General features: G+C 46.6%; 8 protein-coding genes across 8 annotated transcripts; 3 read left to right on the top strand and 5 right to left on the bottom strand.

The window, feature by feature from the left end:
- Positions 1 to 6,091: 6,091 nt before the first annotated feature.
- On the top strand, positions 6,092 to 7,130 carry INS49_010031 (uncharacterized protein; the record flags this gene model as incomplete). The annotated part of the gene is made up of 5 exons (XM_043170757.1): positions 6,092 to 6,286; positions 6,344 to 6,476; positions 6,533 to 6,731; positions 6,808 to 6,964; positions 7,041 to 7,130. The coding sequence occupies 5 exons, from the start codon at positions 6,092 to 6,094 to the stop codon at positions 7,128 to 7,130; spliced, it is 774 nt and encodes a 257-aa protein (XP_043025322.1).
- A 427-nt stretch (positions 7,131 to 7,557) lies between these two features.
- On the bottom strand, positions 7,558 to 8,385 carry INS49_010030 (uncharacterized protein; the record flags this gene model as incomplete). Its single annotated transcript, XM_043170756.1, has 1 exon — positions 7,558 to 8,385. One exon carries the CDS (start codon positions 8,383 to 8,385, stop codon positions 7,558 to 7,560), a length of 828 nt encoding a protein of 275 aa, XP_043025321.1.
- A 2,536-nt stretch (positions 8,386 to 10,921) lies between these two features.
- INS49_010029 (uncharacterized protein) lies at positions 10,922 to 11,783 on the bottom strand (the record flags this gene model as incomplete). The annotated part of the gene is made up of 2 exons (XM_043170755.1): positions 10,922 to 11,580; positions 11,639 to 11,783. 2 exons carry the CDS (start codon positions 11,781 to 11,783, stop codon positions 10,922 to 10,924), a joined length of 804 nt encoding a protein of 267 aa, XP_043025320.1.
- Positions 11,784 to 13,378: 1,595 nt separating this feature from the next.
- On the top strand, positions 13,379 to 14,258 carry INS49_010028 (uncharacterized protein; the record flags this gene model as incomplete). Its single annotated transcript, XM_043170754.1, has 4 exons — positions 13,379 to 13,403; positions 13,458 to 13,525; positions 13,593 to 13,966; positions 14,066 to 14,258. 4 exons carry the CDS (start codon positions 13,379 to 13,381, stop codon positions 14,256 to 14,258), a joined length of 660 nt encoding a protein of 219 aa, XP_043025319.1.
- A 325-nt stretch (positions 14,259 to 14,583) lies between these two features.
- On the bottom strand, positions 14,584 to 15,676 carry INS49_010027 (uncharacterized protein; the record flags this gene model as incomplete). Its single annotated transcript, XM_043170753.1, has 4 exons — positions 14,584 to 14,611; positions 14,728 to 14,993; positions 15,144 to 15,370; positions 15,430 to 15,676. 4 exons carry the CDS (start codon positions 15,674 to 15,676, stop codon positions 14,584 to 14,586), a joined length of 768 nt encoding a protein of 255 aa, XP_043025318.1.
- Positions 15,677 to 18,510: 2,834 nt separating this feature from the next.
- Positions 18,511 to 20,948, bottom strand: INS49_010026 (uncharacterized protein; the record flags this gene model as incomplete). The annotated part of the gene is made up of 4 exons (XM_043170752.1): positions 18,511 to 18,932; positions 19,035 to 19,672; positions 19,730 to 19,971; positions 20,892 to 20,948. The coding sequence occupies 4 exons, from the start codon at positions 20,946 to 20,948 to the stop codon at positions 18,511 to 18,513; spliced, it is 1,359 nt and encodes a 452-aa protein (XP_043025317.1).
- Positions 20,949 to 21,104: 156 nt separating this feature from the next.
- On the top strand, positions 21,105 to 22,313 carry INS49_010025 (uncharacterized protein; the record flags this gene model as incomplete). The annotated part of the gene is made up of 1 exon (XM_043170751.1): positions 21,105 to 22,313. The coding sequence occupies one exon, from the start codon at positions 21,105 to 21,107 to the stop codon at positions 22,311 to 22,313; it is 1,209 nt and encodes a 402-aa protein (XP_043025316.1).
- A 461-nt stretch (positions 22,314 to 22,774) lies between these two features.
- Positions 22,775 to 24,511, bottom strand: INS49_010024 (uncharacterized protein; the record flags this gene model as incomplete). The annotated part of the gene is made up of 1 exon (XM_043170750.1): positions 22,775 to 24,511. One exon carries the CDS (start codon positions 24,509 to 24,511, stop codon positions 22,775 to 22,777), a length of 1,737 nt encoding a protein of 578 aa, XP_043025315.1.
- Between the last annotated feature and the right edge of the window lie 461 nt (positions 24,512 to 24,972).

Here is a 24,972-nt window from a genome sequence, read left to right as displayed (position 1 = left end):
AGACGTCGCGATCTATTTGAGCGGACTGTAAGGCGTCAAGATGCCTGAGGGTGACCGCGAGGCTCTGGAGAAAAGCCACCTCCTCTCCATATTCATCAGAAGAGCCACCGGCGTCTTTCAAGGCGATGACGACCTTTCGGAGGAGCTGGACCGCTCCTATGAGATCGCCGACTGACCAGCCACAAGACATATGTGAGCTCTGGTTGGCAGCCGTAGTTGAATTCGATAGCTGTTGCAAAAGGATGATGAATTTGGTGAGAAAAGAGAGTGGTTTTGAAGGCCAAGATATCAATAGTGGCTGAGCGGTTGCACAAATATCTGTCAGCTTGTGGCCATGTATGAAAGGGTCTCACCTGCCGCATGTTAGCACTGTGTGTTACAGCACGTAACCAAGCAGACCATCTATGTGTGAGAACATGGAAGTACTATGGATGAGTGAGAATACAAACAATTTGAAAAACGTCCTTGAAAATTGAACCAATTTCCAGCCTGAGAAAGTTTCATAGCATAAAACTTCTGGGGTGTATGGGTGTTGGGTGTAGGTGTTGGGTATGGGTGTTGGAGATGGGGTTTGGGGGTGTGGGTGTTGAGTGAGGTGGTGATTTACCGATATACCCTCCGTTTTGCGGGCGAGAATCTCTGCATTCTTCATAAGGTGCTCGATTCGATCCCAAAAGAATCAAGCAGCATCCTTTGAAGACATTAATCGAGTCACTGAGATCTCTGACTGGAACATTCTGGTTCTTCATTCTCTCTCATGACATTGGGTACAGTGACTTGCAGTGGCAAGTATCTTACCAGATATGAAATTGGGCACCACCCTGTGAGTTAACACGCAAGTCAGCCATATTCAATCTGAAGTTCTCTATCGTTTTTCCACTAAAGCACCGGATGAAAGCACCATCCCGTGTAAATAGCAATCCACCTCACCTAACAGCTGCTTACATCTATCGCAACAAGAAGAGTATTTACGCGTGACCCAAATTTGGCTGGCAGTTTAGTAAATTCGAAATGGATCACTAGAGCTTAGTACACTGAAAAGTAGTGATATTCAATTTGGAACCAGCTGACCTTTTACCGGCTTTGTCCACACTGTTTTTTTTAAATTAACTATCCATTAGTTTATCTGCTATCTGCTTAGCTTTTTATTTATCCCTTTTAAAGCTTATGCATAAAGTTTTATATAGTTTAATATATATCTTTGTTCTCTTTTTTAAAGGAATATTATAATATTTCTTTTTACCTTAATTTTTTAACTCCTTTTTAATTTTTTAAGAGTAATTTTATTATTAATAATAAAATAATAAATTTAATAAAATATAATATTTTTAAATTTCTTTATTTTAATTTTTATTAAAGTTAATAATTATAAAGTTAAATATTAATTATAATAATAACTTACTTAGTAAAAGTTTTTTTAAAAGGTTATTCTTATAGTTTTTTTTAAGTTTTTAATATATATTAATATAAATAAAAAGAGATTAAGTTTTTAATTAAGATTGCATTTATAAAATTTATTTTATAAGGATTATTTTGATTTTCGCCATATAATTAATTATTTAACTTTAATTTTAAAGCGTTATAATGAATTAATCTTAAGCAATTTATATTAATGGTTTATAGCGCCATTAAAAATAATTCTTGCTAGCCTTATTTACGCAGCTATTATAAGGCTATTATTATTTTCTTAGCTATAAGCTATAATTTTATTTAAAACCTATTATTATTAATATTGTATTTTTTTAATACTGGGTATTTAAGCCTGACTGCGGCCTCCGCTGAATAGTTCCTGCCAGGTGGGGCTTCTGCCACATGTATCAGCTCGAGAGAATGCCGTGCTGGGCCAGGACCCTTCAAAAGGAGACACATATTTTATTAACGTGGTTTACCACTAAGTAGCGGATATTACTAAGTAGCGGATTTTTCTAATTTTACTTATCTTTTATTAATTATAATATTATATTAAAGTAAATAAATTAATAAAAAGTTAGCATTAATTAATATTAACTATATTTAATTCCTTATTTTTAATTAATTTTATTAATTTAAAGGGGCTAAAAGTAATATAATATAATTAAAAATTATTAAGGTTTTAATAAAATAAGCTGTTTTTAATATTAATTATATTTTTAATTTTTATATTAATTTTACATTAATTTATTTATTTAAATATTTAATGCATAAGAAATTAATAATAAAGATATATATTTTTTATTTAAAAAAGATAAAATATTTTTAGCTATTTAAGCTATTTAATACTTTAAAAAAAATTATATTAAACCCTTACTTATAGCTTAAGCTATTAAAATCTTTAATATCTTTAAAATAACTTTATATTATAAAATAAATTAATAATATAGTTTTAAAGAATTATATATTAAATAATATAAACTTAATTTAATTAAAAAGTAAATATTTATTTAATATATTATTAATTAAAATACTTAAGAATTTCTTTTATAACTTTTTAATATAAAAGATATAGCTAACTTTTTATTAATATTTTAAAATAATAAGTTTATAAATAAGCATTAAGCTTAATGCTTTATAAATTTATAACTTAGCTTAAAAATTAAGTTTAATTATTTTTATAATTATTAAAGAGCTTTTTATAAAGATTTAAAAATTATTAGGAATTAATTTAAGCTTTTTTATAATATAATAGCTAAGTATTAAATTATTAATAATAATCTTTATAATTTTAATAAAATTAGTTTTATAATAAATATAATTACCTTATTAATAATTATTATTTATATTAATAAGCATAAAAAGGTTAAATTAATTTAGCTTAATAATTAAAAATAAGTAATTATTATTAAATATATTAATATAAATAAGTTATAAATTTTATTATTTATAATTATTTAAGGTGCTTATTATTTTATTAGCTAAGTAATAAAGTTAAGTTTTTTAAATAAATAAGTTATTAAGCTTATTCTTAATAAATAAATAAATAATAAAATTAATTTAAAATAAATTTAATATTTTAATAAATATATTAAGCTAAAAAGAAATATTAATTATTAAATATTAATTATAAATAGCTATAAAAGCTATATATTAGCTAAGTTTAATTAATATTATAAAAATAATAAAATTATTATTATTAATATATTATTATATTTATTTTATTTATTTTAACTATTAAATATTGCATTATATTTATCTTTAAAGCATGTATATAATAATAAAATTAATTTCTTTATTTAAGTCTTTATTAATTATATTATTAAATTTAAGTTCTTTTTATATTTAAGATAGCTTATAATAAGATTTTTATAATAAAAAAATTAAGTTTGTATTTAAAGGAGTTAAAATTTTTCCTTAAAATCTTAATTTTATAATTTTTAAGCTTAATATCCGCTTATAAACTTTAATATAATTCCTTTTTATTTTTCTTTAAAAATGAAAGTTTTAAATATTATTAAATGCTTAATAAATTATTTAATAATTAAGTTTTATTAAGAATAGGATCTTTACTTATTAAGGGAGCTTTTTTATATTAATTATAAAGATTATTAATGCAGTATGCCCCTGAAGCCTAGCGTGGTAGGCTTATTATGCCCCTAATAAGCCTGTAAAAGAGCCCCCTAGGCAACCAATGGGTCCCTCTCCCTTTTGGCGCAGCAGAAGATTTCGCGACTGCATTAAATGGTAGCTATAACTATCCATTTACATCAAATAAGTAGGACCGCGCCTAAGAAGCTTTTGCATAAAGAAGAGCGCCGCGCACTGGCAGTGCGAAGGCTGCGGGTTCGATTCCCGCGCGTTTTAAGCTTAATCCGGCGTAAAAAGACCTGGCCATAGGGAGGCCTATAGTGAGATATAAGCTATAGGGGCAACCCCCTAGAAGGCGCGCTATATAACTTAGCTATGGACAGCTTCTTAGTTGCTCTACGGGGGGCATTTAATGCAATATGCCCCTGAAGCCTAGCGTAGTAAGCTTATTATGCCCTTAATAAGCCTGTAAAAGAGCCCCCTGGGCAACCAGTGGGTTCCTCTCCCTTTTGGCGCAGCGGAAGATTTCGCGACTGCATTAATTATTAATTAATTAGCGAAAAGTATATAAATAATAATATACTTATTTATTATAATAAGCAAATAAATTTATATATTTTAAAATGCTAATATAATATTTATTAAATGTTAAAAGGTTAAAAAAACTTAAGTATAGCTTAAAAAAGTATTTATTATTAAGGAATCTTAAGCTTTTATTTAAGAAAAATAAAAGGGAAAATAGTTAGCTGGTGAAACAAGTAATAATATTAAGGAGGTGGTTTGCAATAAATTAATTAAATAATAATATAATAATTATGATAAAATTAAACATAATATAAGAACTTATAAGAAAGATAAAGAAGGGTTTAATTAATTAAATTTTAATTATATTATAATAAATTTAGCTTAATTAATATTAATTAATATAAATATAGCTATTTTATTAATTTATAGTAAATTATATTTTTAATAATATAATTAGTATTAATTAATATTAAATATATGTTTTTTATTAAAAGTTAACTTATTTAAATTAGCATTATATTTATATTAATACTTTTAAATTAATAAAATTAATTAAAAATAAAGAATTAAATATAGTTAATATTAATTAATATTAACTTTTTATTAATTTATTTATTTTAATATAATATTATAATTAATAAAAGTTAGGTAAAGTTAGAAAAATCCGCTACTTAGTAATATCCGCTACTTAGTAGTAAACCACGTTATAATATATCCTATAGTGAAACTTCATACATGGGATAGAAACTATTCAATTAGCCACAAACGGAAGCAAATTGTATTGACCCAGCGTGGTGGAAAAATGGAAAGCCCAATACTCAATCACTAGGTGTCCCTTGTGGACCTTGGGAGTATGTGTGTAACTGGCCCCATTGACTGCTGGCATTCACTGAGGCTCTGGGCCCCACACCCCTCAGGCATAAAACCCCTCACCTACAATTTCCACCACACCTCTTCCTTACATAGAGGGTAGCGCCGTCTTGCTTTGAATTGGCGTATGAAGGACAGCTGCCTTGTCTCTGTATTCCCTCTCGTGACAGACCTCCTATTGCCACAGAGCTTGCGAGGAATGGCAGCAAGGCACTGGCAACTGATTGATTAAGCGTGAAGAATCATAATGGATGAGGGATATATTATTGTTGGTATGGCAGATTTGAAATGATGTGTTGATATTGAGGTGTTACATTGCTTCTGGGTACCTCAGTAGGGTGCCTAAAACAAAGGGGGTCAGGTGCTCAAGAAGCGACTTCTTGATCTGGTCCTTTGCATTCCAGTCAGCGAGTCATGGATACATAGCTGGGCGATGCCGGATGTTATTTGGCATGGTCCTGAATGGTTACAGTCTTGACAAAAATGTTTCAAGCGGGTGGAAACGTCCGAGTTGGGCCCACAATGCAGCATCCCACAGTAGAGCACTCTGGAGGTAAGGAAGATCCTGCAATATCTGTTGTATGCTGCAAGACGAATCACTGAAAGCCCCGTGTAATAACGATTAGTGCGCGTTTGTCATCGCACCCTCAAAGTGTGCTCTGTGCTACACTACGTAGGCACTTCGGCAAGGAGGGCATGCAGTGTGGAGATGGCACCGCGGAGCCATCCTTGGGCAACTCGTCAAAACTGCTGGTACCGTGTTTTACCCCTATATAGTACAGAGAGGTACCGAAAGGTTTCCACCAGTGAAGAGACAAATTCTCGTGACTCGAAGAGACGTTCTGGGTTGACCTTTAGACGCTGTGCTCAAGTGTCAAGGAGTGTCAGGCCATTGGTGCGATGACTTTCTCCATAATTTTCCGCGAATATATTGCTACGGAGTGCCTACTCCTTAGCGAACACCCTTGGCGAACTTTGGTCTTGGCACAGTCTGCCGACTCCTGATGCTGCTACAATTTGATATCAACATTTCTGAAAGCTGCTAAACTGTAGCATATATAATATCGGAAGTCGTGTCGACTACATTCTCCATATCTGCGCATTTTTCCATTCTCAACACAATTCAGTTTGTTGATGTCTTGTGTTTGAAAAAAACATATTTCTGTCAGCCATCTCAACCGCTCGTTCTATCAAAATGAGGACCGCCCTCGCCGCTGCTTTCCTGAGCTTCTCAGCCCTGGCGTCTGCCCATGGATATGTCCAGCAGATCTGGCTGGGCGAGAATCTCGTCGATGCTTGGAATCCCTACAAGGACCCCCAGAAGTCGGGAGTGAACAAAATCACCCGCAAGTTCAAGGACAACGGACCTGTGACAGACGGCCTGTTCACTGTAAGTAATGTGTGATATACCGAGCGCACCATGGCCTCTGGCTGACCCAAAGTGTAGACAGATGCTATTACATGCAACATCGGCATTGACGGCAAGAACAATGTGCCAGCGAACAAGACGGCCGAGGTTGCTGCAGGCAGCACCGTCAAATTCATGTGGACTGAGTGGAAGAGCGACCATCCTGGCCCCGGTACGTGTGCCTGGTTTCTATCCGTATCGACTTCTAATTGCTGATGATAAGTCCAGTCATGACATATCTGGCGAGCTGTGGTGGCTCATGCAGCAAGTTCTCGGGAAGCACTGGCAAAGTCTGGGTCAAAATCGACCAGGCTGGCTACGATGCATCTGAGTCCATCCCATGGGCTAGTAAGAGGTTGCCGGAGCAGAACAGCACATGGACGGCGAAGCTGCCATCATCGATAGCTCCTGGTGAATATCTGCTCAGGTATGTTCTTAATCAGCATCAACTCTCCAATTCAGCCTTCCACACTTGCACGGTAAATAACAGCGATCATTCGCAGACACGAGATTCTCGGACTTCAACGAACAAATAAAAACGGTTCGCTGGCGCAATTCTATCCTAACTGCCACCAAATCACTGTCACTGGCAGCGGCACCACCAAATTGCCAGAGGGGATCGCTTTGCCGGGTGCTTACCAGCCAGATGACACCACTTCTGTACGTGCTCTTTTAGTCTTTTTTTGTTCTATGTACCCATCACACCTCACCTTAAATCTGACAACGGCCTATGCAGATCTTCCTGGAGTATCGTGACATTTCTGCCACTAATCCATACACCCCTCCTGGTGGCCCCGTCTGGGGTGATGATGGCTGGGCAAGCTGAAAGACAAGACTAGGTCTTGAAATAGCTTCAATTCAATGCACATAGTCATCGAGTAGGGATGAGTAGGTAGTAGGAATGAGTTGCGATTAGGAGTGAGGAGCCGTTTGTAAATAATTTCCATCCAGTTCCAAATAATCAGTCGCCGAGTCCTTGTTAATTGACACACCTGGCTGAGAGCTATCACCAAGCCACCTCTTTTTCTTTGCCTAATTAGATCCGCCCATGGGAGAACCGTTATTCTTCCATGGCATACACTGGTTCCAGGCCAATCTTTTTTTCCAGGCCGATCTAAAGGCATTGCACCGTATTTCAACGTAATCCTCCGGACTGAGTAGTCTCAACACACTTTCCAACATTGTTCGACGTTCATGGCTGCTATTCCCCCAATCTCAACGCTTACGTTCGTGCTTCGGGCTGAGTCTTTAGATCACGACTCTCTCTTCCGAGGCACAACTTGGAGCTTCATAGCCCCAGCAGCCACGACGAATTGGTCCCGGACCGAGTTCCGGAACTGCCCATCATTCTCTGGGGTGATGGCAAAGTCGAATCTGACGACGAACTGTGCCAGGACTGCCCTCATCTCCATGTAACCCAAGTTCTTCCCGATGCATGACGTCGACCCGGAACCAAACGGCGCCCATGCCTTGGCGTTGTGTGCCGCTGTACGTTCCCCGTTCTCCATCCAGCGGTCGGGAATGAAGCTATCCGCGTCGTAGAAGTTCTGTGGATCGTGGTGAATCGTCCATGTGTGTGTCGACGCGACAGTATCAGGCGGCAAGACAATCTTGCCTTGACTGCCTCTGGCATCGTCAGGCAAGGCTAAGGCGGCGGTTGTCGTTCGCTGCAGCCCCGATGGGACTGGAGGCCAAAGGCGGAGCGTCTCATTGATGCATGCATTAAGCAGGGGGGCACTGTCACGAAGAGTGTCAAAGTCTTGCGGCTGGAGATGTTCCGAGACCAGAGGATCAAGCTCGTCCCGCAGCCTGGCTATAACGTTGGGGTGCCGGGCTAGTTCGTAAAGGCAGAAGGTCATCGCATTTGACGTCGTGTCAGCGCCTGCGACGACCATGAGCATGCAGTCCTGCTGCAGCTCTCGCCGGTCCAACTTGCGGCGTTGTTTACCCTGTTCCCCGAGAAGGTAGGCGAAGACATCTGCGCCGACGAATTCCTTCTCTCCGTGGTGGCTCATCCGCCATTCGAGAGCCTCTGACAGCCACGCTTCGAACTTTTGAATGGGGCTTGGTAGAAAGCGCATGACGTGTGCTACGTAGGGAACGTTCCCTATTGAGTTGACTGTTGCCAAGATCTGTCAGCAATGCTGGTGTTATGGCTCGTTTTGGCAAGTAGACACGAAAGAAGTGTGGATAGGATAGACTGTTGGGGCTGCTTACTACTTCGCACACCCAGCTCGACCAGATGCACTACAGCAGACGTCTTCGCGGCTTCCAGGGTGCCAAATGATCTGCCAAAACCAAGCTCGCCCATCACGTCGAATCCAAACCACATCATACATTCTCTTATATCGACCAGACCGTCGCGTGACAGCCTAGCGACTTGATCCAAGAGCGTTTCCGCATTGCGCTGTATGTTGCTCTTGTAACCAGCCAATGCTTTAATCGAAAAGGCCGGATCCCAGTCTCTGCGGCGACGGCTGTGTTCTGGTAGCGTCGGCTCGTTCTGCAAGGAATGTACATCTGGCATGGTACTCTGGGCTGTATACCACGGCCCTCGGATGAACTTGCTGGAGGGTCCAGTCGGACCGTACACCAGTGGAATTGCGGCCGGATTGGCGCATGAGACTTCGCGAGGACCAATCCTGACGACACTGCCATATTTTTCGTGCAGTTCCCGGATAATCTGGGCTCGCTTGCCATTCCAATCGGCATTGACCCATGTCCACATGGAAATCTTACAAGAGAGAGGACCCGGAATGTGTCTCAATGGATGGAAGAACACCCGATAGGTGGTTATGGAGGCAGCCATCACTGCTGTGAAGAGGCAGAGCATGCCCACGACGGTCGCCGTCGCAGACATGTTATCCACTTGCCAGGCATGTTTGATGAATGAATGAGTTCCGAATAAGACAAGGCCAAGAAAGATCACAGAGTGGTGTGCGTACGGCTCTCGGATCTGGACTGCGGCGTGTAGGGCTAAGGCTGCAGTCACCGGTAAAGCAATGGTGACAAATGGGCTATAAGGTTTGAAAAGGTCTTGAAAGTCTGCTGGTGATGGTGTAGTTGGCGCCATTTTATCCAATCGAGTGATCCAGAGCGGTGGGAAGGTATTATGAAACTTGAATTCTAGAGAAAACACAAATGGACATTTCGGGGACCACAAGGACGGAAATTGCTTCTCTAATGCCAAACAGTACTTCGCTTTCACGGTCACATGCCCAGGTAGTACCCCTCTTCTACGGATGATACACTCTGTTAACTACCTAGCGTCGGATCGATGTTCGCCACGCAGGGTTCACGAAGTGAGGAGAGGGGATAGCCGTCGTCTCAGGTCGTGGCCTCGGCAACTAACAGCTTCCCCACGGGGAAAGAAGATAGCCTACTTAAACCTTAATGGACCTCCGAGGCAAAAGCGGCTGTGACATTAATATGCGCTCGCTTGAATGCGGACGTGCGCACGTGTTCATCATGATATCTGATTGTCTGCTCTTAGATGAGGCGGATCTGCATATTGGTTGCGAACATTGCTGCAGCGACAGCCTTGGCGCGGGGAGTCCTGTCATGATCTGGAAGAAACAATATTCAGGCTGTTTCCAGCTGTTTGATTTCGCCTGCAATGTAAGGATTCGGCGGCGGCTTTGATTTCTTTCCTCTTCTTTGGAAAGTAAATATGTAACTGACTGCTTGCGTTGACTGTGCAGAATTCTAGCATGGGCTTCTGGAATAGCACCAGTCAACCGCCATGGTCGAACACGCTGCCACCTTGTGGTCGTTGCCATATTGCTTTAAGGTAGATACATTTGCGTCAAGCAGCCCGAAATAGCAACGTGCGATCGCAGACTTTTCTCTTGAATACGGAGATTCGCACCTGCAAAAGCGGAGGTTACACCGGTACATCCCAACCTCGCCCAACACCCACACCCAACACCTATGCCTAACACCCATACCCAATACCTACACCCACACCCACACCCATATACCCAATACCCATAAGCCTAACACCCATATACCTAACTTATACACCTAAGTTAAATGCCTATTGAATTTAGGTGTATAGGTGTTGGGTATGGGAGCCAATTAGGCCTGGGTGATGTGCTCTGATTAGCTATAGCTATGGTGTGAGTCAATATACCGGTGTACCCTCCGTCTTTGCAGGTGCGAATATCTGATTCCTTTCTCTTAATTCTGGACCGCTTTCACACATACTCAAGACTTTCTTGGGGGGGGGGGGGAAGATCAGACGTTTTGAAAGCAGACTTAGTCTTGCGTAAAATTTAGTAAGAGTTATCCATAAAAGTCCAAATTATGTCATATCCGTTGGGATCGGAAGGGGTTTGTGTGTAAAGATCAGTGCTTGTTCCATTGACGTCTGAACGACTTAAATGTATTTATTCTTTCGAGCCTAAAAGCGTCGGGCAAGCCACTTGTCCCCTTCACCCGGCAAAGCCCCGTAAGGCCCCGTGGTTCGTTAGACGTCTACCTGGCATACTCCCAGCGACTGCTGGCAAACTTGAAAGAACCTCAACCCTCATCTAATTGCGAAATTCCTCATCATCGGTATTCAAGTCTCAGTGCCACGAGGGAGTATGGCCAACCGTAAGTTGGTCAGGCCAACTTTCAAGACAGAGAGTTGAACTCAACCATTCCTTGACGCTCCCACCTCCTTCTCTGCTCCAGAGACGCCCCCTTCGATCCAGCCATTATTGGCAGGATCCAACCGCCTTTCTCACACACTCCTTTGAAGCTTGGCTGATCCTCGATCAAGGGTCGCCACTTCCCGTCGTACCATACCTTGGTGATTCCTTTGATCTCGCGAAACTGCCAGCCAACTCTGGGCCGGACGAAGACACCTCGCTCATCGCGAAAGATGTGAGCAGCTGGGGTCGGATTCTTGTTCGCATCGGGTGGTGCCTCGGAGAAAGAAAGCTGGGGAATTTTGGATTCAACATGGCCGGTTTGCTGGCTTGCAGGTTGGTTTCCGCTCTTGCTTCGGGTGAGTCGCTTGCCCTTGCGATCCATTGTGCCAATGTCCTCGGTCGCCTTCCATTTCTGTCGATCCGTTCCAGTTGCTGGGGAGTTGCGAACGTGGACCTCACCGTATTTGGTGGCGCTTCGTGGCTGCTCTTCGTCGTCTTCAACTTTGATTATCCGCTCGTTGCCGCCCTCCTTCGAGGTGGCTTTCCCTTTGAGTGTAGTGTCTGCGTTGGCCTCTGGAACGGCACTGTCCGGGTCAATTAAGCCGTTCTTTCCTCCCTGGTCCATAGTTCCGTTCAAAACTACAGCACTTTCGCTTAGTACAACACGTTATTGGGTCGTGTTTGGGGTATTTCTCACCTGACCGCAGCCTCGCTTCAAGGTCAGTTGGTGAAGCATCCATGGCAGTCAAGGTCCTGATGATGGAGTCGAACTTCTTCCAATGCTTGTGGCGAGCATGATCTCGTATGTCCTGGATAGCGGAGTTCTTGCCGTTGGAAGCCATGATTCAGATGCTCCTAGCAGGAAGGGTGGGTTGGAAGACGGTAAACGTTGGAAAGGGGGTTGTGTCGATTGGTGACTGGAGTCTGTAGCCTAGGGCGAGGCAGCACCGCGTACTGAGAGACCTCAAAGTTAGAGAGACCTGGTCGATGTGTCCAGGCATTTCAGGAAAGACGAGGAAAAGCCGCGGTGGGAGCTTGAGGGTAGGGAAGGTAGGTATTGAAAGCTCTCTTGCCTTCCATCCCGAGAATCTTACTTCGGCGTGTCCTTTAAAAGCGTTTTCATCTGAAATCTGGCATGGTATGCCGGCTTGATCACATCAAATGGTGTCTTTTCGAGATTACCCTCTACGTTGACGCCCTGACTCTCTTTCCTTGCGTGAACTTTTCGTTTGTCAATTTACATCCAGTACCTCGACTCTTCTTAGTGCGCTAGGTACGGCTACCATCCAGAATTCTCAAGCGTCAAAGCGAGGAACGCAGGCAGACTTCTAACGAATTCCAAGATTCTGGAATAACTCAACTAGTCCAGACCAAAACTTCATCTTCTATCACGACAACCTCGTCGTGGATTACCTGCTCTTGAATAGCATCCTTGCGGACATCATGCCCATGCATATGAAGGGTAGTAGTTTTCTAGGACTGTATGAAAGTGTCCAAATAGGGGCCAGCTTCTCAAGTCGCCTGATGTCTGTGACCACTGCTCCTAGACACTGGCTAAGCACTACTAGTACTGTGCCTTGTTGGCCCAGATCATATTCCCGAGTGTCATCATTGATGGTCAAGATGAGGTGTCTAGTTATGTCAAGCATTCCCTCAATGGACTTCCTTCATTTGCAACGAAGAAGAGGGCCCATTTTTAGCACAAACGTTATACGGTGCCTCCTTCACGTTCGCTTCCTTGGTCTGCCCAATATGTGTGCTCGTCGAACTTGTGACTGCTGGTCTACTCATGCGGAGCGGTGTCTTGCCCTAACTCCGACATCACATCCCCTCCACTCATGCTCTTTCTGCGTGTGATTTCCGTGTGTCAAGGTTTTTCGGGTTCCGATAGCAAACCGTTGAGATTTTCAAGGTTCAACTATCATGTACAACGGAACAACTGGCTGCAACGCTGGTTGAGTTCGACGAAGATGCATCGTTGACGGGTGCCAAGCCGCGCTGGGCTTAGCGTCCATCGGGTTCTCGTTGCCATTTTGTATCCGCCGAAGTGTTCGACGTTACTCGAATATCGTAGTGGTACCCCCGAGAACAGGGTCCGAGTGCCGAACTCTCGAAACGCGGGAACTCAAATGATGCTGACAATGCATTATTAATCAATGATAACCCTGGGGATCACCATGTGGGTATCATGAGTGTGCGATTGGTACCCCAATGGCTAGAAGCCTTGGTCAGCTAAGCTTTCGTTACATCTCGGGCTCATGATTTGCAGGCACTCGTTTCACCGCTTGGAGACGTGAGTGCCCGAGCGTCATACTTACTTTGGCGGTCATCTATAAGAACCTGCTTCCAGAAGCAGCAAGCAGTTGAGTTGGATGAAGTATGCCACAGTCTTCTTGTCCACCACACTCCATACAACAAATTCCACAACCAAGTCAACATGTCCAAGCCAATAATTGTGCACAGTGAGTTGAATGGCCATTACCAGCTCGACAAGATGACGTACTGACGAGAACTAGGCCACCCGGGCCCCAACCCCTGGAAGGTGGTGATTGCGCTTGAAGAGCTTGGGGTGCCTTACGAATGTGTGAGTGATATCTGAAATCCGGGTGATTACTCCCACCTCACAGATAGTCTAACACACCGAGGCACAGCGTCTCATAGGTGATGTCAAGGGCGAGGCCTACACTAAGATCAACCCCAATGGTCGCGCCCCTGCCATTGAAGACCCAAACACGGGCATCACCTTGTGGGAGTCTGGTGCTATCCTTGAGTACCTGGTGGACACATACGACAAGGACAACAAGATCAGCTACGCCTCTTTCCCAGAGAAGTACCACACCAAGCAGTACCTGCACTTTCAAATGTCTGGTCAGGGGCCGTACTTTGGTCAGACTGCTTGGTTCCGCCACTTCCATCCAGAGACGGTTGAGAGCGCCAAGAAGAGATATGATGAACAGCTCGTCCGAGTTGTTGGCGTTCTTGATAAGATTCTGGCCGGGAAGCAGTACCTGGTTGGAGACAAACCGTGAGTGTTTCTCTCGCCTTCAGACATTCTCACGGATCACCTTCCTTCGCATTCATGCCCGGGCGTTTTGAGGGTGAGAGCTGGCTAACACGATTGAAGTACCTATGCCGACTTTGCTTTCATCCCTTGGGACAATGGGATAGGCTGGATCTTCGGCGAAGACCAGGCACAAATCCTTCCCGAGGATAAGTACCCCAACTTCTTTGCCTGGCACAAGCGTCTGGTGGCTCGGCCATCAGTTCAAGCTGCCCTCGCGGAACAGGGGAAGGCCCGGGCACAGGCTCATAAGTAATAGTCTTTGCACGAACGCGAAGGAATGGTAGTGATTTGGAAGGCAGAATTGAAATAGTGCACTCCAGAATACTAGACAATGACTGCGGTGAGCCGCTGTTCCAAGTCTTGCAATTCTACGAGCATCTCTTCAAAGTCTGACTTGGTCAGTTCTAGGACTTTTGTGCTAGCGCTTGAACTCGTGCAACGTATGGTACAAGTTAACATTCGTGACTCGCAGAGCTTCGCTAGGAGCTGGAAGACCGGTTGCATTGAGGATGTGGTCGCAGCATCTGACAAGTGAACGTTCATTGGGATTGTACATGCCGTGAACCTCTACGTCCTAGCTAAAACAGAGATGGCGCCAACGATGACCTGCATCGAGTCAGGTCTAGTCAGCACTCTGCCCCACGAAGACAACCAATATTGCCACGTAACTTTTCCAGTCAGCATAATCACAGCCGCACTCTGGATGGATGGGATTGACTCACGCAGCGCAAGCACCGAAGATTTCGTGTTTCTTTGCCCGAGTGCAGAGTGCGAGAACGCCGCCGAACATGAGAGTGCACCCTACTTGGAAGCCCATCATTTTGGCAAGTACCTTGCCGTCGATGCCACCTTGAGACCACTCATACAACGGCACAAGAGGCGCCGAGAACAAGAATAACATAGTCAGGATCAGAAGTGACATCACCAAGAAGTGGATCCGTGCTAAGGAATACATCACCATGCGGCCATCATTCTTCGCCCTCAGCTGCTGCGGGTGAGTTAGTAGCTGCTCATTAGTTAGGGCATTGAACATCGGTATGGACTCGCCTTGTTGGCGAAGAGCCACTATTTGCAGGCGACAGGTCATGTTAGCTAAGTCTGAAGAGCAGTTTGATATGACGAGCTAGACCGAACTCACACTTAGGACTCGATTATTTGTTTTGACGAGCAGCTGCAAGATTTGCCTGTCGAGCCAAGCATCATCTCTGGAGGCCTTGAGAGTAACCAGATCAGGCGTGTTGCCGATATAGTTCTCCTGCGAGGCTATCGGCTGATTACTGAGGAAGAAGTTCAGTACGCTCGTCCTCTCGAATGTAGAAGGCCTCTCAAGAGCGGCCAGCTTGCTTGACAAGCAGAGAAGCTCGCCTACCGCACGTTTTATCAGTATGGAGCTGTCGCAAGCACTCGTTGCATTGGTTACTTACCATACTGTACGAGCCTGTGTTGAATCCGTTCCATCATGATCTTCCTCCTCCCATTGGATGTGTCATCAAGTTCTCGGCACCGTAGACTCTGTGGATTATTCACCCTATCTTTCTCGTCCATCCGCCACAGCTGATTTTCGAGAGCCCGGAGTTCGTCCTGCAAGTGCAGCAAGGTTCGAGACTGCAAGTATCTGAATTCTCGAAAGACGTAGAACTGAGGTGCGGACGCTGTGAATCGGGCGAGCATTGGGTAGCCAGGTGGACAATCTGCAACTATGGACTTTCATCAGCCAGATTCCATGTTTTAAAGATGAGCTTCCTTGTTCACATGGCTCTGTAGTCGTGATGAAAATGGAAGAAACCCCACCATTGCATGTCGAGTAGTGCAATGGATCAGACGTGGTGTCGATACATGCAAACTCTTCTAACCCGGTCCTATGCACACTAACTGTCAGTGAAACCTTTGCGTCATGAACTTCCATTCCAGAGTAAACCAACTTGTCCTCCTGATTTGTGCCAGGCTCTGGTGTTGGCAATGCCATGTCGTCTGAATTTGACCCTGTACACAGCCTCAGCCAACGATGTGAGGATGGTAGCACTAGAACATCAACAGAACCAAAAGGACTGTTAACGTAGTATCATGGAATGGGTTGCTAGGCTTTTATATAGAGCGGCGGGTCTTGTATCTGCCTTGATACGGTAGTGTGCATTGTGTGACACTGCACAAAACTCGGCATAGCAGAGCGTGGTTGGCTGACATTCGGCTCGGGGGATGGCAGGCGGGAAACAATATGATCTTTCAAGTAACGTACCACCGCCACGTATCACGTACGTGCTCCTCAAATTCCCCTCAACTTCTTGATATCAGCAGCCATTACGGACAGATTCTATCCATTCCTCTTCTTTGATGTATGCGCTTTTAGTTCCAGGACAATCAATATGCACAGCCGGTAAATATCTGGACTTGGTGAAAATGAGTGAACTTTCAGCTTCTAAGCACAAGAGTTTCCACATTTTAGTCTCCTGTAAGGGAATATTTATAAAATAAAATATCTGCAATAGCATCTCATAGGATGGCCTCCTGTGGGATACCCTTCTATGGCACAATATCCTGTAGGATAACCTCTTATGGGATGACCTCTAGCTCCTTTGGTACAACCTTTTGTTGGATTATTGAATCATTTAAGTGATTCCCAGAGCGTTAGCTGCTTCGCAGGTCATCTTGTGGACATGCATGTCTGCCAAGGATCTCCGCCTGCACTATGGGGGTACAAAAAGGGCCACATGTGCAGCAGCTGTAATTTCACAATAGCTGAAAGCTCTTGAGATCCCCAAACGTAATGTCCCACTGGATATGGAATCTGATGTGTAATGGCATCATCGGTTAGTGCTAAAATCACTTTGCAAAGGAAATTTCTACGAATCTGGATTGAGGGCCATGGATGAGAAACGTACTTCTGCCATAAACAGTCGCCTAAATGGAAACAGCCCCCTGCCTGTAGCTTTCAAGCATAATATGAGTGTAGAGACTAAGCCCTGTGACATGGAGTTAGCTTGAAACTCGCCCTGAGGGTACCGGCTCTCCCATATGAAAGGACCCTCATGGTGAATGAGTGAACTCGAATGAAGATTACGGCTGAAGGCCGGCTTAGTGCCTGATGGGCTCGCTGATGTGGAGTCACGCGAGCCGTTCTTGACTCTATGAACATCACTTTAGTCAACAGGAGATTGCTTGACTTGGAAATGTTTGCCCAACGGGTTTAATAGAGTCAGGATTGGCGATATGCTGCTACCATATTTAAATGACTGAATCCAGACGTTTTGGAAATCTTGGCTCAAAACAGAATCCAAAATTCATTCTGCAACACTTTTCGACAAGAACACAACTTGAACATTCACCACAAATAATACAACATGGTATGTCCAATAGAAAGTATATTCCATTTAATATCAAGAGTACACATATTTTGTGGTCACTAACTAGAAAACCAACTAGAGCACCTCATTGGCTGGTTATAGACCGAATGCCAATGGCGGTTTCAAGGCAAGACTTCACCACTACTAGATTTGGTTATTGAATTGGTACGAAAAGATGTTAACTACATCAGCTTCCTGAAGTAGGCCATGAGCAAGCAGAAGGTGGCTACAATCTAGGGCGCAGAGCTGTAAGTCGTTTTGACTGATATATAACTGTATTCTCCCCCATAATTAACATGTCTTCGTAGACTGCTGTGCCAAGAAACCAAGCGCAGGAAGGAGATAAACAGGACGATGGCGGCTGTTGCTGTTGTACTATTCTCTAGTTGGATTTAGTATGAATAAGTGATAGACTCCAAATATCATCTTTATTCATTCTCGCTGCATGTCTCTGTGTAAGTGGCTAGATCAGATTTATGCTAGATGTTTATTACGTCTAGGACAGGTATTCAAGTGCTGTCATTCAACTTCATTTCACAACTTAAAATATTAGTTTGCCTAGGGGAAGTAAATAAATATAAGCAAATGTAAGTAAAGATGCTTCTGAATACTCAGCAAGTTAGCACCAAAATACTGAGCACACCCTACTTGGAACCATGATTGCAGCAAAGAGCTCGATTTCGCCCAATTCTGTGAAAGACTGGATGTTTGCAGTTCTCCAAATTTACAAGTTAGATACTGTACTATGTTTACACAAGTTACAATAAGCTCAGTGTAGGTGGAGGAGTGAAACTGCACTGTGATGATGTTACGCAGATAGAAGATTTCAGACGTAACGGAGCTGCTCATTAGAGTTGCTGTCCAACAGCAGGTAACTTCGCGAATGGGACCGTATGAGGTTGATGCGGATTCGCGTTTGACTACAAAATCGAAATGACTGATACTTGGCAACAGATGAATACCCTTGATTGACAACCACACTAGTTTCATGCGTATGACTGAGCAACGGCAAAATCTGCATCGCCTTGGTTGCATGATACCACGCCATGCATGACTCTGAGAGAACTTCTGAGACTCCACATTTCGCACCAGAATCCATCAGATGCAGCTATGACGCGAAAAACAGATATTCACCAAAATCCTATGTCCTCTCTGACCTAAGTATCACAAGGACTCCTCAAACAACCCCCTCAGCTGCTCCCTCTCCGTCTGCAACTCCCTGGCCAAGTTCGGAGCCAGCATCAACACTCTCGCCTGCGGGATCGTGCCTTCCACCAGGTCATCGATATGCTCTGAGCCAAATCCCAGCTGCTTCAGTCCCGAGGGCTGATCGCCTAGGCTGTCGAGGAATTTCCTCAGAGCCTCTGCCAGGACCTCACCGGCGGACTCCCTCTTCACGTTGCTGATGTCCACGCCGAATGCCTCTGCGGCTTGCAGGTGGCGTTCGGGGTTGGACGCGGCTGTGAACTTGAACACAGCGGGCGAGGTGACCGCCACGGAGACGCCGTGCGGGATGATGGGGGTGTCGACCTCGTAGCCGGCGTGTTGGTAGCCTGGGTTCTGTCCGGAGATCGGATAGGACATTCCTACAGGAATTCAGATGTCAGTTCACGCTTCCTATTTTTCGAGAAAGGAGGCGAAGAAACATAATTCGCGGGGGAAAAAAGATTACAACTGGAATTACTGACCGTGACACAAATGCACGCCTGCATTTCCAAATCCGACACCTGCCAACGTCGCAGCGAGCAGCATCTGGCTCTGCGCCTCCATATCATCCGGGTTCCTGACAGAGCGAGGCAGATACTTGACGCAGTCATACAGCGCCTTCAGCGAGAAGATGTCACTAATCGGGTTGGCACCCTGGTAAGCAGGTCTAAGGATGGGGTTCTGCGGCCGTGGCGTCCTCTCGTTGTAAGGAATGGCGGTCCAGCTCTCGAGCGAGTGGCACAGCACGTCGAGGCCGGAGCTCGCCTTGACGGCGGCGGGCATGGTGCGCGTGTTGAGGGGGTCGCAGATGCCGAGGGTGGGCTTGAGGTTGCGGTGGGCGATGCCGGTCTTGGCGCGCTTGGAGACGAGGTCGAAGATGGCGGTGCCGGTGGTCTCGGACCCGGTGCCCGCGGTCGTGGGGACGGCGACCAGGGGCTTTAGGGGCTTGTCGATCGGGCGGCCGTTGCCGAGGGGCGCGTTGACGAAGTCCAGGAAGTCGGCGTCCGGGTACGAGGTGTACAGGTTCATCAGCTTGGCTGTGTCGATGACCGAGCCACCTCCCACGGCCAGGAAGGCGTCCGGGTTGAAGGGCTTGGCCCAGTCAATGGCCTCGCGGATGCTGATTGTGCGGTGTCAGTGCTGGTGTCCGTGGATGGAGAGATGGGCAAGGGCTTACGAGCTATCCTTTGGCTCGACTCTTGTCTTGTTGAAGACTTTGAAGTTGACGCCCTCGTGGGCCAATGCCTCTCGAACTTGTTCCATAGCCGTCAATTTGTCGACAGTTTGATCGGTAACGACGCAAACACGCTTGGAGCCCATGTTCTTGAAGTCCATGCCGACTTCGCGCGTTACGCCAGGTCCGAATCGAATGGAGGAGGCAGCCATCTCAAATGCATACTCCTTGAGCTGCGAGCTGTCCTGGGGCGTTGCATAGCGGCGTACAGCAGCGTGTGGGCCGTGTCTGTGGTTATGGTGGTGACCCGGGTTGGAGTGGCAGGGACACGAAGGCGGATGTGTGAACTGGACGGCCCTGAGCAGATTCACTGCCCTCGTGGCGGCCTGTCAAGGGAACTGTCAGTAGTCAAGTTCGCGGGGCAGATGTTCCGGGAACAAGGCAAGGTCTCACCCCTGGAACGACTCTTACTGCAGCTGTCATGATGGGCAATATACGGCTATGAATATCATCTCCTTGGTCACTTGTATAGGTGCGAGGAGCAGTGTGTGGGATGTGGGCGAGACCACGAAGTCAACTCCAATTACCCGAGGCACTGGGTCTTGACGCTCCAGACCAGTTGCCGTTGCAGACCACGGGCCGCTCTCCCCTCACGCGAGAGTCACTGATAGCGGCAATGAGGAGACCGGGGACAGGATGCCGGATCGTCGTCATACAAACCCACCCCACCGTAGTTTGCTTGTCCTCAACCCCGACTTGGAGAACATTGGGGTTTGGACTTTGTGGGGAACATCTTTGACCCCGCACTCCATTCTTGTCTGTTACGTATTTGTGGTCAGCTAATAAATAGAGTTATTAGTCTGCGTTTTACCACCTTTCCTGTCTCGGTCTTCCGTGTTAGACTACATGAAAACCGGCATCGAATCCTACGTATAATATCTCGACAGCCATGGTCATGCCCTAGACGAGCTGATTCGCCAGGAACGAGAGATAGCGGGGCTTTCAATCCTAGCCGGACTCGGCCGGGAGTCACACCGTGTCGGAGTTTGACTCCGTGCAGATAACTGGACATGCAGAGCAGATTGTGAACACCAGTGATCCTCTAGATACACCGATGCGGAGTTGATGAGTTCGAGACGTGATCTCTCCTTATCTTGACTCCTACCTGTGTGTCCTCTGGCTCTGGGAGAAGTTCGGCCGTCTTACTTTTCTTGGCACCCATTGGTTGACGTGAGCCGCTTAGATACGGTAGTGAGCGGTCGACTACACGTCCTCGACTATAAAGACGACTAGGCTGCTCGACTCTAGGAGTCCCTAAACAGATAACCATGTAGTTCTGCACTCCTTCACTGGACCTTGTTCTAAGCCGGGACTCGCCATGGCATCGTCGACCACCTCATCGCCCCAGCCGCGCCAACGTCTGCGCGAGCTGCTCCCTGACCTCAAGATCGGCAACTGGCCCACTGGCCCTCTGAATGGCATCACGGACGTTCCAGGTGTGCTCACTCACACCACCACGCTCCGTCCTTCGTCCAACCCCAACATCAAGTCTGGCTCGACCGTGATCCTCCCCCACAAGAAATGGTTCAACCAAGCCGTCTACGCAGGCATCTTCCGCTTCAACGGCAGCGGCGAGATGACCGGCGCGCACTGGATCGAGGAGTCGGGCCTGTTGCACTCGCCCATCGTGCTGACCAGCTCATTCTCCGTTGGCGACGCTTACCGCGGCATTTATGAGCACGCCATCAAGCACCACAACAACGACGGCGCCGTGGGATGGTTTCTGCTGCCCGTCGTTGCCGAGACGTTCGATGGCTATTTGCATGACATGACTACCTTCGCGGTCAAGCCCGAGCACATCGTGACAGGCATTGACGAGGCTACTGCCGACCTGACGCCTGAGGGTTGCACCGGTGGCGGCACGGGCATGGTGTGCCAGGGATTCAAGGGCGGCACGGGCACCAGCAGTCGCGTCGTGAGTGGCCTCGGGGTTCCCGGTGCGGATGGAAACGCACAGGCAAAGGACTACACCGTCGGCGTGCTGGCTCAGTCAAACTACGGCCGTATCAGGGACTTCCGTGTTACCGGGGTTCCGGTCGGGAGGCTCGTCATGGAACATCTTGAGAGGGAAGGCAAGCCTACGCTCATACACATCGCCAACGCCGAAAAGGCCAAGGACAAGAAGGACGGCAGCATCATCATTATTCTGTCCACCGATGCGCCCTTGCATCCGACGCAGCTGCAGCGGCTCGCCAAGCGGGCCACCGTTGGCCTGGCACGAGTCGGTGGTTACGGTCACAATCCTTCGGGAGACTTGTTCCTGGCGTTCTCGACGGCCAACAAGATCCCCGTGCAGCAGTTCACTGCCGACAACAAGGCACTTGATCCGTTCAAGGCAAGGGCACTGGGCATTGAGGTTGTAGATGACACGACCATCAACGGCTTATTCGAGGCTGCGGCAGACGCCACAGAGGAGGCCATCTATAATTCTATATGCATGGCAGAGACAACAGTTGGCCACAAGGGCAACAAGGTTGAGGCCATTGATCAGGAGCTATTGAAAAACATCATGCGCAAGTATCAGTAGTCAATACATAGCTATGGCGGCAATTCTCACAGTAATGTACCCATCCCTGTGACATATCCGTTTAATTGATCACTTCCAACACAGCCACCCCTTAAGTTTTCGTGGTGTAAGTTCACGATTCGTAGGAGACGCTTCAATACGTGTTGTGCTTCACGTATGACTTATCTTAATTGCCTGTAGACACGCCTTTAGAATGAAGAAAACCACCCAGATGCCGATCTGTCGAATGTTTGAAGCGACTACAGTGACTTGAAACTTGTTAGGATGACAGGATATAGGGCTGATAAAGCTTGAGAATTTTGCTTACACAGTGACCTTTGACATGGGACTATTTACACATCATAGCTCATCTGGACTGCCTGACTCTTCAACGTCAACCCATCCGTAAGCTTCAACAACCTCATCACTCCTAGCCCACCACTCGAATTCCTTTTCTTTCCCGTTCCTCAAGACAATCAATCTCATGGGAACATCCAACTCGTCTTCGACGACCCACACCATAAAGCCCCTAACAATGACATCCCCTTTTCCTTAACCCCCGCCTTGTCCGCGGCTGACCCAGATACCAAGCCTCGAACCTTGAATTCCCTCATGGACTGTGTGTCGAAGCCAAGTTCGAACTTCTTCCATTCCATCTTGACAAGCTTAAGTCCGTACCTCTCTAGGCAGTCCTCTGATGGGATGATCAAGTCGCCCTTGAACATGGCGTCGTAGCTCCTGTCAAGACTTTCCTGTCCGATCACATCAGCCACCTTCTCTTTCAACGTCGCCAAGCCACACGGCTTTCCTTCTTTCCTCAGCTTGTACAGGTCCACAATCACATCATCCATCGACTTCTTGCCGTGCGATTCCTTCCATATCATCCCGTCTAGCTCCGCCAGGTACATCAAGCCCCTGTAGTAGCTGACACGGGTGATATCCACGTCACCCCAATAATCTGACAGGACATCATCAAACGGCATACCTACCACAGGCGAAGTGTAGTACGACTGCGCGTAGTTATTCATACTCTTCACCATCCAATCCTTCCTGGTAGGGTCATTCAACCCAGCCAGCGCGCCAACATACGACGCAACGCCCTCGACATACCAAGAAGCCTCGTCTTCCTGCCACTCAGGCGGGCTTGACCCGGGCGCCGCCTCGTCAAGCAGCGCAAACTCGTGCACCGTCTCGTGCGCGAGGAGGTCCGCAAGTGCGTGCTCGTCCGTCTGGCCCACCGACAGCAGCGAGTACTCGAGCATGAAGCTCAGCGTGGCGCCCGTGCCGCCGCTGTTGGCCTCGATCTGGCGGAAGAAGACGCGGAAGGGGTCCGTGGAGCCGTCAAAGTACGCTGCGATGCGGGCGTAGATCGCGCGCGTGGACTGGGCCAGGGCGGCCATGTCGTAAGGCGAGGGGTCGAGCCAGTACATGGCGAAGACGCTCTCCCCGGCCCGGGCGGCGGCGATATCGACACCCCAGTCTGGAAAGCGCTGCAAGTATCCCACTGCGAAGATGGCGTGGGTGACTGTCCATTCCATCGTGCCGGTGGCGCTGGAGGCCTGATCGTCGCCAAGGGACCACGCTCCGTGGGTGCCTTCGGGTGCGTCGGCGAGGTCCCATTCCACGGCTACCTGCCACAGTTCTTTTTGCTCCTCGCCGCCTTCGTCCTCATTGCCACTGCCTTTGCGTGTTGGTGGAGGCGGCACGGGGATGAACCCCTCACCCTGGCCGACCAGTCCGCCGCCGGTGATGTCCCTCCTTAGGTCGACCCTTGGTCCGGGTAAGGTCTTTTCATCTGTCCTCCTGTAAGGAGCAGTGAACCTGACCTTTATGACAGACGTTTCTTTCGTTGCCAGCCTCCCCTCAAGCTCATTCTGGTCCAGATACCACAGCCGCGGCCCTTCAACAGGATCCTCATCACGGTACTTCAGCCGCAGGAAGTCCCCATCGTCTAGACTGGCAAGAAGTGGATTGTCGTCGTCGTAACGAGCTGAGGGGGTCTTGGCAATCATTAGAGGAAGCTCGAGCAGAGGCGTGTCGGGTCCGAATCGTTGCCTCGGCACCCGAATAGTCATGGTGATGTTGATGGCGATGGGCTCCGGCCGACCGGTCGATCCTTGGGCAGGGTCGTTGAACAGCGGCTTCATCAACAAGCGCATGGAGGGTGAGGCACCATTGAGTGACTCGCCGTTGCTCATGATGTGTTGCTGCTCATGCATGGCTCGTGATGGTTGGTCAGTCCTTGTCGCTCCAGTTTGAAGGGCTTGGGACCACTGATGCCAAAGTCAAGACGGCAAAGCCACCGAGTCGCCTCATCCAAGGTGCCGTACTCCGAGACATGACTCATGGACCAGTGTGAACGGCGATGTCACCTGCAATGGTGATGGAGTTGAGAAGATGGATTCCACGGAATCGATGTCCAGCGGTGACTCGCTCTGCTGCACCGGACCGTTGTCACTGTGAGATTTCTGAGGGCAATTTGCCCTCACCTTAAGTCTGCTTTTAGGCTGCGCCGACGGTGCCGACCCCTGCGTACATCGCTATACCGAATCTTGGCAGAACGGCCGTGGCGTGCTTTGCTCGCTAATTATTAAGGTTTCCAGAACCCGTCCTACTCGAGGCAGTCAGACGAAATCTGCAAGGGGTGTCTCGGGGTAGGATCAATATCACCCGTGAGATT

This window comes from Diaporthe citri (genome assembly GCF_014595645.1).
Source record: "Diaporthe citri strain NFHF-8-4 chromosome Unknown scaffold_4, whole genome shotgun sequence".
Taxonomy (NCBI): domain Eukaryota; kingdom Fungi; phylum Ascomycota; class Sordariomycetes; order Diaporthales; family Diaporthaceae; genus Diaporthe; species Diaporthe citri.
Note: the sequence above shows the minus strand (reverse complement) of the source record. Positions and strands in the feature narration are given on the sequence as shown.